The 15,719-nt window shown below is 46.1% G+C and overlaps 1 protein-coding gene across 1 annotated transcript; it reads right to left on the bottom strand.

Moving 5' to 3' along the window:
* Positions 1-1,641: 1,641 nt before the first annotated feature.
* Positions 1,642-14,638, bottom strand: SNRPA1 (small nuclear ribonucleoprotein polypeptide A'). Its single transcript, XM_055555515.1, has 9 exons — positions 14,456-14,638; positions 12,861-13,008; positions 11,559-11,637; positions 7,926-7,972; positions 7,542-7,644; positions 6,878-6,957; positions 6,400-6,475; positions 4,420-4,513; positions 1,642-1,889 (listed from the first exon to the last, which is right to left on the bottom strand). The coding sequence occupies exons 1-9, from the start codon at positions 14,535-14,537 to the stop codon at positions 1,831-1,833; spliced, it is 768 nt and encodes a 255-aa protein (XP_055411490.1). The 5' UTR covers positions 14,538-14,638; the 3' UTR covers positions 1,642-1,830.
* Positions 14,639-15,719: the final 1,081 nt, after the last annotated feature.

Here is a 15,719-nt window from a genome sequence, read left to right as displayed (position 1 = left end):
ATTCTTTCCCTCTATCTCTATGGTTGTCAGTTTCTTTCATCAGCATCTTAGTTTTTGGAACATGGGCCTTTTGTCTCCTCTTAGGTAGGTTTATTCCAAGGTATTTTATTCTTTTTGATGCAGTGGTAAATGCAAATGTTTCCTTAATTTCTCAGATATTCCATTGGTGGTTTGTCTCAAAATGCAACAGATTTCTGTGTATTAATTTTGTATCCAGCAACTTTACCAAATCAATTAACAAGCTCCAGTAGTTTTCCGTGTCTTTAGGATTTTCTCCATACAGCATCATGTCCTCTATAAAATGGTATTTCTGTGGTGAGTGCAGACAGGAGAGGGGAGCGGGGCCAGGTTAGTGTGCAGGGGTGGTCCCTGGAATGGAGCAGGGCTCTCACAGGACACTTTTCATCCTCTCTCCTTTTCTCAACCCCCTCTCAGTTGCTGGTTGAGCAGACAGCAGCCAGTTGGTGGGGGCAGGGGCAGCTCAGGAGCTTGTAGCCCTCTGGAATGGCTGTGGCTTTTCCGCAGTCCTGTGCTTTGGTCAAGTAACAAGATTGTCAACCCTTCCTTGTGGGAGCTTTCAAAGACAAAGCACAGCCGAGGAGGGAGGGAGGGGTGAGGGTTGATGGAGGCAGGCTGGTGGGGGTGTGTGTAGGAGGTCCCTCAGGGAAATGTGCCCAAATTGATGATGAACACAGCACTAGCAATGACAGTACTGAAATCCTTCCGAGCTGAGTGAAAACAGACAGGGTCTAAGCTCACTATCAGGAGCTAAAGCGATACCACCTGGGGTTTTGAACTTCATCCCTTGAAACACCCTTTGAAAGCAAGCTGCACACAAACTGCTTGTCAGGCCTGAATGCTATTTTCCACCAGAAGATGCAAGTGTCACTCAGGCCCCAGCAGCCTGGCCCCTGCAGGGCAGCCCTCCTGGTGCAGCCAGGAGCTGAGTACACATCTTGGTTTCTGACATGGCAGTCACCTAGGAATACAATCTGCTCACAGAACAGGAGGTAAGACTCCATATCACACTCTACTTGCAAACAGCAAGGGAAGTGCTTTCTGTAACAAGTCCCTGGAGAAGCTGAAGGTGTAAGGTGGGTGAGGCCAGGGTGGGCAGCAAGGCTGGAGATCCTTAGTGTCCCCTCTGGGGGACAGCTCTGGGGAGCCCACAAGAGGCACAGAGCCTCAGGGCCCACAACAGACCCTGCGCTCTGACAAGACCTCCGAGGCTCACAGTGCACTGAGCTGGGGAAGCGCTGGTCCAGGGTGGTCCCAGTCTCTTGAATCCCACCGACTGACAGGCAGATGTCACACACCCTCTAACTGTCCAAATCAGCAATTTATCGTCACATGCTGGTGCAGAGTGTTAGACAAAAACTTCAAAGGACACTGATTCTTGCAAAGCCCTGGGGCCTGGCTGCCTTTAATGTTTGTGAGCCTTCATGAAGAAAAAAATGCAGCCAATATTGCAAATTCTAGCAACCAGTAGCAGCACACAGATAATCTAAGTTTTATTATGAATTTAAAAATCTAAACATTTCTTGAGGACTGGGAAGCCTGCCCACAGAGCCACCCTGCTGCATTTCCAACTCCCCATATCCATACCTCACTGCACACGCCCCAGTGACACACAACCCGCAGCACAGTGAGTATCCTTTATTTGTACTACTGGTAGAAAACTGGGTTTTAGATTTCAAAATCTGTATTACAAAATTACAAGCAGCAGTTCTGAGCATTTCAACAATGTTGATGAACTCTACTTTGCTGACACAAGGCAGGACCTGTCCGAGGTGGACTGTTACGTGTCCTGAGGTGCTGAGGCTGCCCTGCTCAGGACCCATTTGCAACGGTGTCTTCTTCCATCTCCTCTTCACCATCATCAGTGGGGCCTAGAAAACACACAAAGCCAGAAGTCACACCTAGGTTAGAGCATGTGTGGGTGTCCACCCACAATGCTGCTGTTGCCTGCCAGACCCTAGACCAGGTGCAGACGCCCGACAGTAGCCTCAGCCTAGAGGAACTTAGGTCCAGGGACCACCTGTCTTTGGCAGGCCCTGGAAGGATGGTCAGCTTCTAGGGAATGGGTCACAAAGCTGCTTCATGAAAGTCAACTCTATGCCTGCTGTTCTAACCCACTCTGGTCAAGCCTGTAACTCATGTTTTATCAAGATAAAAAGCCTATACTTTATGTTTAAAGTAAACATAAAGTTTACTTTACTTTGCCATTGGCAAAGAAACTAGGAACCTTCCAAAGAAAGATGGGAGAGGATACCTACTACATGCTGCAGATAGTCAGCCAGTGATTCTGTCTAAATTATGTTTCCAGTTAGACCCAAATGTTACATTTCTAGACACAAAACTAAAAAAAGCGAGAATGTCACCAGGAACTGCTGTTCAGATGCCTGGGCCCACTGAAACCTAAGAGAACCACGAACAATTCCCACCTTTCTCTCCTCAAGGTGCCCCACATGTGTTCAGACGACACTGAAAAGCCCCACATGAGTCCCAGGCCCACATAACATGCTCAAGGGGAGGCAGAGTAACAGAAATTCTGCCGCTGCAGCCAAAGTGAGCCACGTGTCACAGCCTCCTCCCTGCCTGTCATTAGCTCCGTGGGTCTTGGCAGCCTGTGCTGTTCTCAGGGTCACAGGTCCCTCATTTCGCTGCCTACAGGGCCCTCTGGCTGGACTCAGAGCTCTCCCTGCCAGCCTGTTTCACCCATACCCCCTGCCAGTCCTGGACCTTGGCTCACAGTCCTCCTTCAGGCCCAGGGTGCAAGGCTCTCTCACCACAGAGTGTTCCTTCCCCTGAGAATGTCATTCTGCTCTGTCTAGGTCACAGGTTCTCAAATACTTTAGTTTTAGTACCCAAAGAACTTTTCTTCAAGTAGACTACATTTATCGATACTATGCTGGAAACTGAAAGCAGTAAAAAAACAGTAATTCCTTAAAACAATAAACCTAGTACCATTAATGTTTGTATTTTTATAAAATGCAGTATCAATATTTCTAAAATAAAAATATATAATGAGAAAGTTGGTGCAGTTTTCCACTTTTGCCTATCTCTGCAATGTCTGCCCAATGGAAGACGGGCCCTTGTTCTGCCTTCATCCCTTTACTCGCCAAAATATGTTGTTTTGACTAAAGGGTGTGAAGAAAGCCAGGCCCACAAAGACATGCAGTGAGAAAAGGGAGGAGTATTTTAACAGCCTGTGCAGGCAGCTGTGGATATTTTTTTGATACTATGCCAAAACTTGACAAAAGTGGTCGTTTTTTGCTTTTGTTCTCCCCACTTAGGTTGTAGGATCTTGGTTCCCTGACCAGAGATCAAACCTGGGCAATGAAAGCTGAGTCTTAATGACTGGATCACCAGGAATTCCCCAAAATGGTAGTTTCTTAAAGGTTAGATCGCAAATGTTGGCCCATTTCTTCACATCAAATGATGTGTCCCTGGGGTGATATCCAGGGACGCCAACGATCCTCACTGCTTTACGAAGGACCTCTTTGGGTACCCGGCAGCTCAGAATGACACCTAGTATCATTGGTCCTGTGAACCCAGGTACCTGGGCTGAGGCACCAGCAACTCTACCTGCCATTGCTCTGGCACGATCAGGCACAAATGGTCACACCACTTAAAAAGCAAATAATGCCTCGGTGTTTGTAAGTTTTCCTCATGGAGCCCCAGGGGCCCAAGGACCACACAGTGAGAACTGCTGCTCTAATGAATGTCTTACTCACTTTTAGCTTCAGTTCAAACATTGTTTCCTCAAGGGAACTTGCCCTGAGCCACTGGTCTAGACAGAGCCCCCAGTTACATCCATGTCAAACTTGTAACATGCACCGTCTTTAGCAGTTTTCACTTTATACCCCAGTCAGAGTCCACCACGCTGCCCAACACAGAGCCGGTGTCCACAACCAGAAGAGCTCACACCCGGTGCTCAGGGCCTAGGAAGCCTCTTCCTGAGTCCCCCCAACCTTCCGAGGCCACCACTACTACTGTCTGGTTAAAGATGAGCAAACAGATTTAAGACCAAGTGGGGTTAAGAAATTCATCCAGGACAAAGCTGGTGAAGCTATGCTCTGAGCCTCAGTCTGTCTGGCTCCAGAGCCTATGCTCCCCACTGCTAAGTAGGCCCACACGGACAGGGGTCAAAGGCATCATGGTCACTTCCACTGTTTGCTTTCACTCCATGGCTGTGAACAAACATTTGTCTTAACTTTCACAAAAACCCCAGAGTCCTTGGATATAAGCGTCTTTATCAAATGATTTCTTTTCAAGAGCATTTAAAGGCATTTTGTGTAGATTATAATGGTAAGGAGGCACTATTCGAGCATCCTTGGATCGTAGCATCTAAAGCAATTTGCGATCACTAGGAGTGTATCATTAATCTGGAAAGGAAGTCAGAACGTGGTTCCTGACCTGCTCTGCGTTCTCTGCCAGGTATCTGACCGGACTGCAGCAAGCCCTTCAGCCGCTCCACTTCAGCCAAAGTTGACGCATTTGCTATAGCGTTCTGGACACCAGGAAACAAGAGAGATGGACAGTTATTTTCATCCCGTTAACAGAAAACACTCACACAAACTCATGCCACCTTTCTGAACTCGAATATTAAATAGTCTCTCTCACAGGAAGAATTTTGCTGGCACAGTGAAATCAACCCCAAAACCAAATTATGAAGTTCCCAAATTGGTAAAGAGCTGCAGACCCTCTTACAGGAGAGCAAATAATCAGTGCATATGCCCTAAAATTCTAGTTAACTGGAATTATGTCACTGGATGATTTATGAGGCAGCATTACCAAATTAGGATTTCTAATCAAGCAGGATCTTTCAGGCAGCAAGTCCTTCAAAGTAAAAATCAAGACAGCAAGCAAAGGTAACTAACTGTTCAGATAAATGCACCCTGAGAAAATGAGAAGACCAGAGTTACCTCCACTTTGACCAGCTCATATAATTAATTCAAGTCAAAATCTGGTCAAATATAATATATTTAAGCTCACATGCGAGTAAAGTAATGCTCAAAATTCTCCAAGCCAGGCTTCAGCAATACGTGAACCGTGAACTTCCTGATGTTCAAGCTGGTTTTAGAAAAGGCAGAGGAACCAGAGATCAAATCGCCAACATCCGCTGGATCATGGAAAAAGCAAGCGAGTTCCAGAAAAACATCTATTTCTGCTTTATTGACTATGCCAAAGCCTTTGACTGCGTGGATCACAGTAAACTGTGGGAAATTCTGAAAGAGACGGGAATCCCAGACTACCTGACCTGCCTCTTGAGAAACCTGTATGCAGGTCAGGAAGCCACAGTTAGAACTGGACATGGAACAACAGACTGGTTCCAAAACGGGAAAAGAGTACATCAAGGCTGTATATTGTCACCCTGCTTACTTAACTTATATGCAGAGTACATCATGAGAAACGCTGGGCTGGAAGAAACACAAGCTGGAATCAAGATTGCCGGGAGAAATATCAATAACCTCAGATATGCAGACGACACCACCCTTATGGCAGAAAGTGAAGAGGAACTAAAGAGCCTCTTGATGAAAGTGAAAGTGGAGAGTGAAAAAGTTGGCTTAAAGCTCAACATTCAGAAAACGAAGATCATGGCATCTGGTCCCCTCACTTCATGGGAAATAGATGGGGAAACAGTGGAAACAGTGTCAGACTTTATTTTTGGGGGCTCCAAAATCACTACAGATGGTGACTGCAGCCATGAGATACTTACTCCTTGGAAGGAAAGTTATGACCAACCTAGATAGCAGATTCAAAAGCAGAGACATTACTTTGCCAACAAAGGTCCATCTAGTCAAGGCTATGGTTTTTCCTGTGGTCATGTATGGATGTGAGAGTTGGACTATGAAGAAGGCTGAGCGCCTGCGCAAAAGAATTGATGCTTTTGAATTGTGGTGTTGGAGAAGACTCTTGAGAGTCCCTTGGACTGCAAGGAGATCCAACCCGTCCATTCTGAAGATCAGCCCTGGGATTTCTTTGGAAGGAATGATGCTAAAGCTGAAACTCCAGTACTTTGGCCACCTCATGCAAAGAGTTGACTCACTGTAAAAGACTCTGATGCTGGGAGGGATTGGGGGCAGGAGGAGAAGGGGACGACAGAGGATGAGATGGCTGGATGGCATCATTGACTTGATGGACGTGAGTCTGAGTGAACTCTGGGAGTTGGTGATGGACAGGGAGGCCTGGTGTGCTGCGATTCATGGGCTCGCAAAGAGTCAGACACGACGACTGAGCGACTGAACTGAACTGAACTGAAAGCTAGTTCTTCCTTACAAAAATGTAGCTGGATTCTAACAACCGTGGGAGAAACCTGTGGTGTCTAACTCATTACTTGAGTTACTACATGACTGAACAGCTCACTCCAGTCTGAGAATCCTGACTCGTGCTCACCTTGATGGCTTCCACGTCCCCTGGGGATGGCCCACCTTTCTTTTTGTCAGTCGGCAAACCAGCACCTGGATTGAAACTTGGGAGGGGAGGGAAGAACAAAACTGTCAAATCCAAACTGACAGAAATTGCTTCTCTTTTACTTTCAAAAGTTTTGAAAGTAATTCAACCAGTGTAGTATCTTATCTTTGTTAACAAACTGATACAAGAAACTCTCTCCTTCAGAAACACGACCCAGTTCATCTTGCCACAGAGGAAGAGGGTGCAGTACTATCACAGCAGGCTGAATACTGGAGCGTCCGCTCTCATCTGCTGGAAATCTCACGTGATATAGGGGCCACTGTGGGCCACGGATCATCACTGTGCAAATTTGGGACTGTATTAGTCACAGGTGTTTCATTTCATTTTGCAAGAGGCAAAATGCCAGACAGATAATGTTTCTGAAGGTGAAGTGGAGTGAAGTTGGATATCCGGATCTTACGTTTTGCTTCTCCTGGCAATATCCTTTGCAAGTTGTGCACCCCGTTTGCCCTTGAACATTTTCTCTGCTTCCTGACGCTCCTACAGCGACACCACACACAGAGTTAATGGAAATAGGAATACCACGTGCATTTAGATGCATTCCTCAGAAAACATGGAAGAAAACTCTCCTGGAATACTCTGGGCTGGTAAAATACCACAAAGCCCATTTGAAAATAAGAAGAGATACAGCAGTCCCCTGCTCTGTGAAGGTCCCTGGAGAGAGCAGAGCCCCCTCTCCGAAATTTCCAGGAGGGGCTCTCTGGGAAATAAGCAAGGTAAAAAAAATCCCCAACAATGGGAGAATCATCCTGACAATTACAGCTAGTGCAAAGTGAACGATATGAAGCTCCCCAAGAGCATGTATCTAGGCAGGCCGTCTGCTGTGACAAAACCCACGGTGGCTTTGAAGCCAGGCCACCTCTGGAATGACCAGCCCCCCACACACACCTTAACTGTAAGTCCCACCATAAACACTGCTATGGAAAAAAAATTGACTTAACACTCCCTGCCCACCCCCCCCACCCCCCGCCACATTCCTATTACAAACTAATAATAAAAGTCAGTAACAAAAGTATTAAGGAAAAGCACCAACCAATAATGACTTACGATAGAGTAACACTTACTTTTAGTTTCACTTTCTGGAAATCCAGTACTCTGACTTGTGGAACTTTATAAATCACATAGAGTCTGTAATGCTTCTTATTGGTTACAGGGTTCCTTAGAATACTACAAGAAAAGAAACAGTTTGATGCCAGTGTTGTTCCTAGCACAGCATTCAAGAGGTCCATTTTAATAAAGTCTAATGAGTCCAGGAAGTAAGGAAAAGTTCACTATTCCTCACATTTCAATGTCGTAAGAACTTAATGCTAGGGAAATTTAATAGAGCCGAAAGGAAACATTTTCAATATTTGTTTTAAAAGTACTTTTTACTATAACTTTACCATCAAGGCCAGCAATGCTGTTATTTTAAAAGACTTTACTGTCACCACCACAAACAGTTTCCATACCTCAGATAAGTCAGTGACTTGAGAGATGCCAGAGGGTCCAGATCACCCTGTGAAATAAGAGCCACAGGTAAGAACACAAACACCACAGCCCACCATGATCCCACGACATGCTGACACCTCTGCAGAAGGATACACTTTGTCTTTCATACATTAATTTGTCTTTCCTGCCCCAGCACCCAGCACAGCCCTAGCACATCACAGACGCTTGGTGTATTCTACTGAATAACTGGTTCATAAATTTGAACTTTTTAATATCCCGGACACAACAGCTTTTGTCTCAACAGCAGGAGAGACAAAAATAAAAAATATATATCATTTCCTGTAGCAACTTCAAAAGAGCTACTGAGTAATGATTGAGAAAAAAAAGCAATGTGAAAAGTGATGTATCTCCAGGGAAGGTTATTCATACAGGGAACCTGGTGTGAGGTGGTTCTTCCTGCCGCTGCCTGGGAGCAATGCAGGCATGTCATCTTTGTTACCTTTATTCTAGGTTCCCCTAAATCTCTTCAAATACATTTTCCAAGGACAAGGAGTATAGTTATAAGGGGGGAAAATATATATATATATAGGAAGAACGCAAGTTAGTTTTTTAATCTTCCCAAACTGTCCTATAAAATACAGTGCAACAAGGATAGGAAAACCAAAAAGATATGGTCAACAGCTACAGCCAAACCAGATGAAAATGTATTCTGGCAAGAACCTGAACTTGGGACCAGTAAGGACCAACTACTGTGAAAGCTGTAAGACTTGCGCGGTGACGACACCACACAGGAAGAAGTAGGGGAAAGGCAAACAGGGCAACAGGCATCCAGCCTAAGAACAGCAGCCAAAGACAGGCATGTTCCAAGCACACCAGGTGTGTGACAAGGCCTGGAAGGCCTCCTGAAACAAAGCCCCACACTAACGAGAAACTGCCGTAACAGATCTAAACTGAGTGGGACAGTGCCGAAAGGGACAATGAGGAAAAACACAAGTAACACAGGGGAGGGGAACAGAGCCACAAGCTCAGAGAGCTGCCACTCTTCATGATGACACTGGAGGGAGCACTAATGCTTGCAACTGGAGTACCATCACTAAAGGAGACCTACAGAACAATCTGAAAAAGAACAGCTAGCGCAGCACCACTAGAGGAGATCTACAGAACAATGTGAAATGGAGCAAAGACAGACAAATGTTGCAGGACCTCACTTTTAAGTTAAATCTCAAAAAACGGAACTCATAGCAACAGAGAGTTGAATGGTGGTTACCAAAGGCTGGGAGGTGGAGGAAAAGGGGGGTGAAGCTACTGATTAAAGAGGATAAACTTTCAGTTATAAATAAATAAATTCTAGAGATTTAATGTACAATGTGGTGACTATCATTAAAAATAATATAACGTGTACCCAATACGATAAAAAAATAGAACTCAAGTGTTCTCACTGCACACACACATAGATTGGTTACATGAAGGGGTGGGTGTCAGGGTACAGATATCAAATTTCACATTATACACCTTAAATATTTATAATCTTCATTTGTCCATCATAGCTCAATAAAGCTGCAAGAAACAAAAGAAAGAATGGTAACTTTACGCACACAGACCCACACACAGACTGTGCATGACACAGTGATGTCTCGATGCAGGGGTGGTGAGATGCTTATGGTGCTGTTTCGTTCAGGAGGTAAAGGTTATGGTTAACTTTACACTTGGATGCTAATTCCCAGTATGCTAAGAAAAGAAACAGAGTCTATTTACTAATCAGTTAATTTCTAAACTATCAGAAGAAGTGGAATACCAAAAAGAGAAAGAGCAATAAAGGAGAGGAAAAAAATTTGCAGATGGATGAGCCAAGTAAAAAAATTCTAGAAAAGAGACAAGATAAACTCAAATATACTGGTAATTACATTAAACATAAACAGACTATTCCATTTAAAGACAGACTTTAGACTGGATTTTAAAAAAGGATCCTATCAAATCCTGTTCTCAAGCCACAAATTTAAAATATAAGTGTAGAGGAAAAAAATTAAATTTTGGATGGAAAACAATGATCACGCAAATACTAACTGAAAGAAAGAAAGCTGGTTTTGTTATACTGCAGTGGATAAAACAGACGCCAGGGTAAAACTGCACTGCTGCTGCTGCTGCTGCTAAGTCGCTTCAGTTGTGTCCGACCCTGCGCGACCCCACAGACAGCAGCCCACCAGGCTCCTTTGTCCCTGGGATTCTCCAGGCATGAATACTGGAGTGGGTTGCCATTTCCTTCTCCAATGCATGACAGTGAAAAGTGAAAGTGAAGTCGCTCAGTCGTGCCCGACTCTTCGAGACCCCATGGACTGTAGCCTACCAGGCTCCTCCGTCCATGGGATTTTCCAGGCAAGAGTACTGCAGTGGGGTGCCATTTCCTTATCCACTAATAAAATATAAATGATAAAAGGTTCATTTCATCAGTAAGATACATAAAATCTGGATATATCAAATGAAGTAACCTGAAAATATATACAAGTAAAACTGACAGAACTCCAGGGAAATCCACTAGCACACTATTTTAATATGCCTCTTTCGGTACTGACAGGACAACCTTCATCTGTGCAAAGAGCTTTAAGCACAACTACAACACACAGAATGTACTGCCCCAATACACCACACATTCCGCATGGACACACATTTGGGGTTAAATACCTCATGGAGTTTAGAAAGGACACGGCCTCAGATCGGGGGCTTTCTGACTTTTGGAGCCAAGCACTCCTTTGGGAATCTAAAGGACAGTCACGGACCTTGTCCCTCAGGAAAGGAACAGTCAGGGAGCAAGGAAGGGAGGGGTCAAGGGCATAACAACCTAAAAATCAAGTCACACCATAAGAATATCAGTATCTAGTATTTAAGTGAAAAATTTAGGTTACAAACAATATATAGCCTAAGCTCAACGCTGTTAAAAATTATACATACAGAGTAGAAATTTAAAAAGCAGAAGCAGATCAAAATAGTCATATCCAAATACAGAAAATGAAACTTGCCCCTTATCTTAAAAGAACACCAATCTCAAATGATTGTTGATCTAAATGTGGAGTAAAACAATAATTTCTCGAATAAAACTCCCCAACAAAATTTAATGTATGTCACATATGTAATTGTCTAGTAGTGACATTAAAACAGAACAAACTAGTTTTAATATATTGTTTTACCTATTTTCCAAAATATTTTTTAATTTCAATATAAAAAATTATTGACAGTGTATATTTTTCTTTTGCACTAAGTCTCTGGAATCTGTAGTGTTTTTTATACTTCTGGTATATCTTACAGTAACCACTTGTGGCTGGTGGCTAGCATACTGGACACAGAAAAATTCTAGAAAAAAAGGATGGGTGAGTCTCTTTAGAAGCTGAACAGAACTCAAAGCACCAAGGACAACAGACCGGTGACACAGATTAAGCTGGAATTAGGAACTGCTCCATCAAGCCCCCAGGAGAGTCCAAAGGTGAGTGACCGAGAGTGGAAGATGTGTTTAACACACAGTCAAAAAAACCCCATGTCCTAATAATGAAGAAAAAGAAAAAAGGTAATGAGATAATCTTCTGGACTCTCCAAGTTTTCTATTAAAGACAGGCAGTGTCTTTAACTCCTCCTTGTAAATACACTTTCCCCGTTTGACTTACCAGTTCCACAAGACTGTTATTGGTGAGAATGAGTTCTGTCAGACAAGGCAGAGCCTGATCAAGCCCCTCACCTATACGGCTAAAAGGAAAAGACAAAATCTTAATAAAAGTGAAAATGCAGTAAACTAAAAACTTGACCTAAACACTTGCCCAGAGGACTTCAAAGTGGGAAGAACCTTGTAGCTCCTCCTTCCAACACTATCTGACAGAAGGAAATTGAGGCACAAAGAGGAGGCGTGTCTGAGGTCACACAAGCGGGATGATTTGAGAACCCACGCCTCCAGAATGCTGCCACGGCCTCTTCCCACCAACCACCATAATAGCCCCAAGACAAGGAGAAAGTGTTGTGGACACAAACGACCTCACTCATCTCAGGACTGGTCAGCAGGAAGCACAGAAATACACCTGCTTCTGCAGTCACAGCTCAGAACCACAGGATACACAATAACCAAACCACAGTCAACAGTTTAACTCAGGAGAAATGTGCCTATTTAAAAAAAGCAGCTCACCACCCAGAACGTCTTAAAAAACCCTATCAACACACCTTCAATAACTTTTTTCCAACAAAATTTAGAGATGATGTGTGTGCGTGCACGCACGTGTGCTCAGTTGTGTCCGACTCTTTGGGCCCTTAAGGACTATAGCCTGCCAGCCTCCTCTGTCCATGTGATTTCCCAGCAAGAATACTGGAGTGGGTTGCCATTTCCTCCTCCAGGGGATCATCCCAACTCAGGGATTGAACCCATGTCTCCTGCACTACAGGCAGATTCTTTACCACTGAGCCATCTGGAAAGCCCGCAGAGATGATGAAAGTGGGTTAAAAAAAAAATCTTAATTTCTATAAACAATATTCTACAAATCAGCTGCAGTTAAAGAAAAACAAATACCTGAGGATTTGAGGTAAAATGAGATATTCAGTTAAAACTATAATTGTTGCATTTTATGTTATCTCTTTAGTATGACTCCTTTAATAATTATAATTATTTTAGAAATGAAATAATTATACAGAATAATTATAATCTGGTACAAAGCACCAGATTTTTAATTTAAATTAATTTAAATTAGAAACTTACTATGAATATATAAATATACCAGGTTTCTGAATAGATGCAAATAAGACTTGACCAATGACAAATTAAACTCTGAATCTGTATGGGGAAATTGCTCATTTACCATTTGAGAAATAGGCAGGTAAAAAAAACAGAAATCTAGTTTAACTGGCATATACACTGCAGCTTCTTCAGGGAACTCGGCAGCTTCTGCTCTAGGGGAGAAAGCTACTTTCCACTAGCACACGCTTACCATATTCTATTGTTGTTCACTAATAATGTTTTTAGTCTTCTCAACAAAGGAAAACCATCCAGTTTCCTGATTTCATTGTCGGAAAAATCAATGGCATCAAATTGGTCTAAGGTGGCACCGAGATTTTCAATGACAGGAATTTTATACCCTGTAAAAAGGAGAAAAACCCAGACAGGTATTAATATAAATAAAAGGCACTTTAAAACATTAATAGCATTTCATGGTAACTTGACTCATAGCTTAACGTTCCTTCCCAAAGTGTTTACGTGGCACCTATGCAACCACCAGACCCTGCCAAAGTACTGGCACACAACATAAGGAAGAACACAGTCACAAATCTCAGCTGCCGGGAAGCTTCCGGTCCAGCTGTGGATGTGAGCAAGGTGATGGTGATGAGGCCCTAAGGATGACGGTACTCATCAGCAGGAACCAGCGGCTAACCATTTCAAGATTCCTTACAAGTGCCTCACACTGCTCTAAGCAAGGTCTCGGAGCTAGAGAGACGGCCTAACAGGACTTCACACCGTGAGCGGCTGTCAGCGTCCAAGCACTGTCCACCCGGGGTGGACAACAGTCGTCTGCATCCCACAGGCCAGATTCCTAGAACTCTCTGGGATATTGTCTTAGTATTAAAACACTTCCCCCTTACTTCACCTCCCCCAGCTCAAACCTAGAGCTGAAAGTCAGTGGTTGATACACAACGGTAAGTCACCCTGCGGACAGCTCACTCAAACACCTCGATGCGTCCAACACGGGCATCAAGACTGTGCCAGCTACTCGAAGAAGTAGTTAATGGAGCCAAAGAGCTGTAAGGGCTACAACAAAGGAATCGCTGCACTCAAACGAGAATCCTCAACGCTGGGCGCACTTCGGACTCGGAGAGAAGGCAGTGAAGGCTGCCTGTTTACTCCCGAGTTCAACCTTTCTCTGAGAAACTCGATTTCAACAAAAACCAAAGTCCTGAGCTTTCAGCGGACAAGAAAGCCAGCAGAAGGCAGAGCCCGCAGCCGGCGTTTCTCCCCGGGAGCGGATCTCAGGACAAGACCGATGGCCGTACCGCCAAAGAAGCCGCCTCCTAAGGACTCGCACGGTTTGGGGGCTTCCGCACCGCTTCCGCCGGCAGGCGGCAGCGCCGGCTTAGCGCCCACAGTCCGCTCCCAAAAACGCTCCGGTAGAGGGAAAAGGACAACAGAAGCCAACGCGAGGAAACGCAGGAGCTTCCGGCCCGTACACCGCTCCCTCACCCGCACCCCGTCCACCCCCTCACGACGTCATGTTAGTTCCGCACGAGGGCCGCAAGCACCCGTGCGTTTATCCCCTGCCCCTCAGCGGCTCAGACCGCCCGGCGGCCCGGAAGACGCCCGCTGTGTGACCGGACCATCGCGGTGGCCCCGGTGTGCAGGGAGGAGCCGGGCTGAGCGCGCCTCGAAAGGCCCAGGGAGGGCCTTCCGCCGATGACGGCGGGATCCAGTCCGGCACCGGGCGCTGGACGCAGGCTGCCGGCCACGCTCCGGCGGTCCTAGCGCACGCGGCTGGGCTGGGCCAGGCCACCAGGCGGGCGGGAAGGCCGGACCGCCTGCCACCACCCGACTCACCCCGCAGGTCCAGCTCTCGGTCCCGCACCGCGTTGGTGTACTGCGCCGCCTGCTCGATCAGCTCCGCCGTCAGCTTCACCATCCTGCAGCCTCCCGCCCGCCGCTCCTCCTGCTTGTCCCGCCGCACCGACGTCCCGGCGTTCCCCGCGCGCGCCGCCAGGCAGCACCAATCGCCGTTCGCGTGCGCGCGCAGCGGGACATCCAGGCTGTATCAATCGAGGAGCCACGCCCCCGGGCTCGGGCTCCGCCTCCCGGGCTCGTGCTCGTTCTCCGCCTCCGATGTCTCGCGCGCTTTGCTGCACCTCTGGTTGTGTCTCCGTTCCTCTCGCGCATCCGGAGCGTTGTGTCAGCAAGCTAACAAAGTATGAAAACCCCCGAGGGTAACTTCCTCGAGCATCAGTGCGCCGTAAGGTGGAAGGGAGGCTGTGACTGTCCTCGTGGGATCCAGTGATGGGTCCCGGATTTTGGCCCCCTGTGCAGACTGGGGCTGGGTCACCCCTCAAGGTCCAGTTTGCGGTTAGGCTTGTGCTCGCTGGACAGTTTGGAGGAGGAAATGGCAACGACTCCAGTTTTACTGCCTGGAGAATCCCACGGACAGAGGAACGTGGCAGTCTACAGTCCATAGGGTCGCAGAGTCGGACACTACTGAGCGACTAAATCACCACCTCTGCTGCTGGAGAGTTAAGGTGTTCTTGCTGACCCCTGACACGCAGGAAAGTGCGCAGATCAGAGGTCTGCAGCAGCGAGAGCACACGTGAAGAAACACTATTCGGAAACCACCTCCCACACCCGCCTTCCCAACCTGCCCCTAAAGGCAGCCGCGAATCCCATAGCACAGATTGGTTTTGCTTGCTTTTCATCGAGACTGGTGCAGTCCGCTTCTGGACCTGGTTTCTTCGGCTTTGTGTCCTGCCTGGAATCCATCCAGGTTGGAGGCAGCAGTGCTTTTTTACTTGCTGCTGTATGCAATTCCATTGTACCTCTCATACCATAACATACCCATTTTGCTTCTCACCTTACCCTCTGGTTGCGCCGGTTGCTCCAGTTCCAGCGATTCTCTGAAACGCTGCTGTGAATCTTCGTGTGCATGGACTTGATGCAGCTGCGCCTGGATTCCCCAGGAGTGGAGCTAACTGGACACGGGGTGTGGCATCGTCCATAGTCGAACCCTTGTCCCCTGCATTGCATGCAGATTCTTTACTACTGAGCTACCATGAAGTTGAGGATTTTCTCCTGTGCTGCCTTCTGATAATTTTTGCAAAGT

The sequence above is a fragment of the Bubalus kerabau genome, chromosome 19 (genome assembly GCF_029407905.1).
Source record: "Bubalus kerabau isolate K-KA32 ecotype Philippines breed swamp buffalo chromosome 19, PCC_UOA_SB_1v2, whole genome shotgun sequence".
NCBI lineage: Eukaryota > Metazoa > Chordata > Mammalia > Artiodactyla > Bovidae > Bubalus > Bubalus kerabau.
Note: the sequence above shows the minus strand (reverse complement) of the source record. Positions and strands in the feature narration are given on the sequence as shown.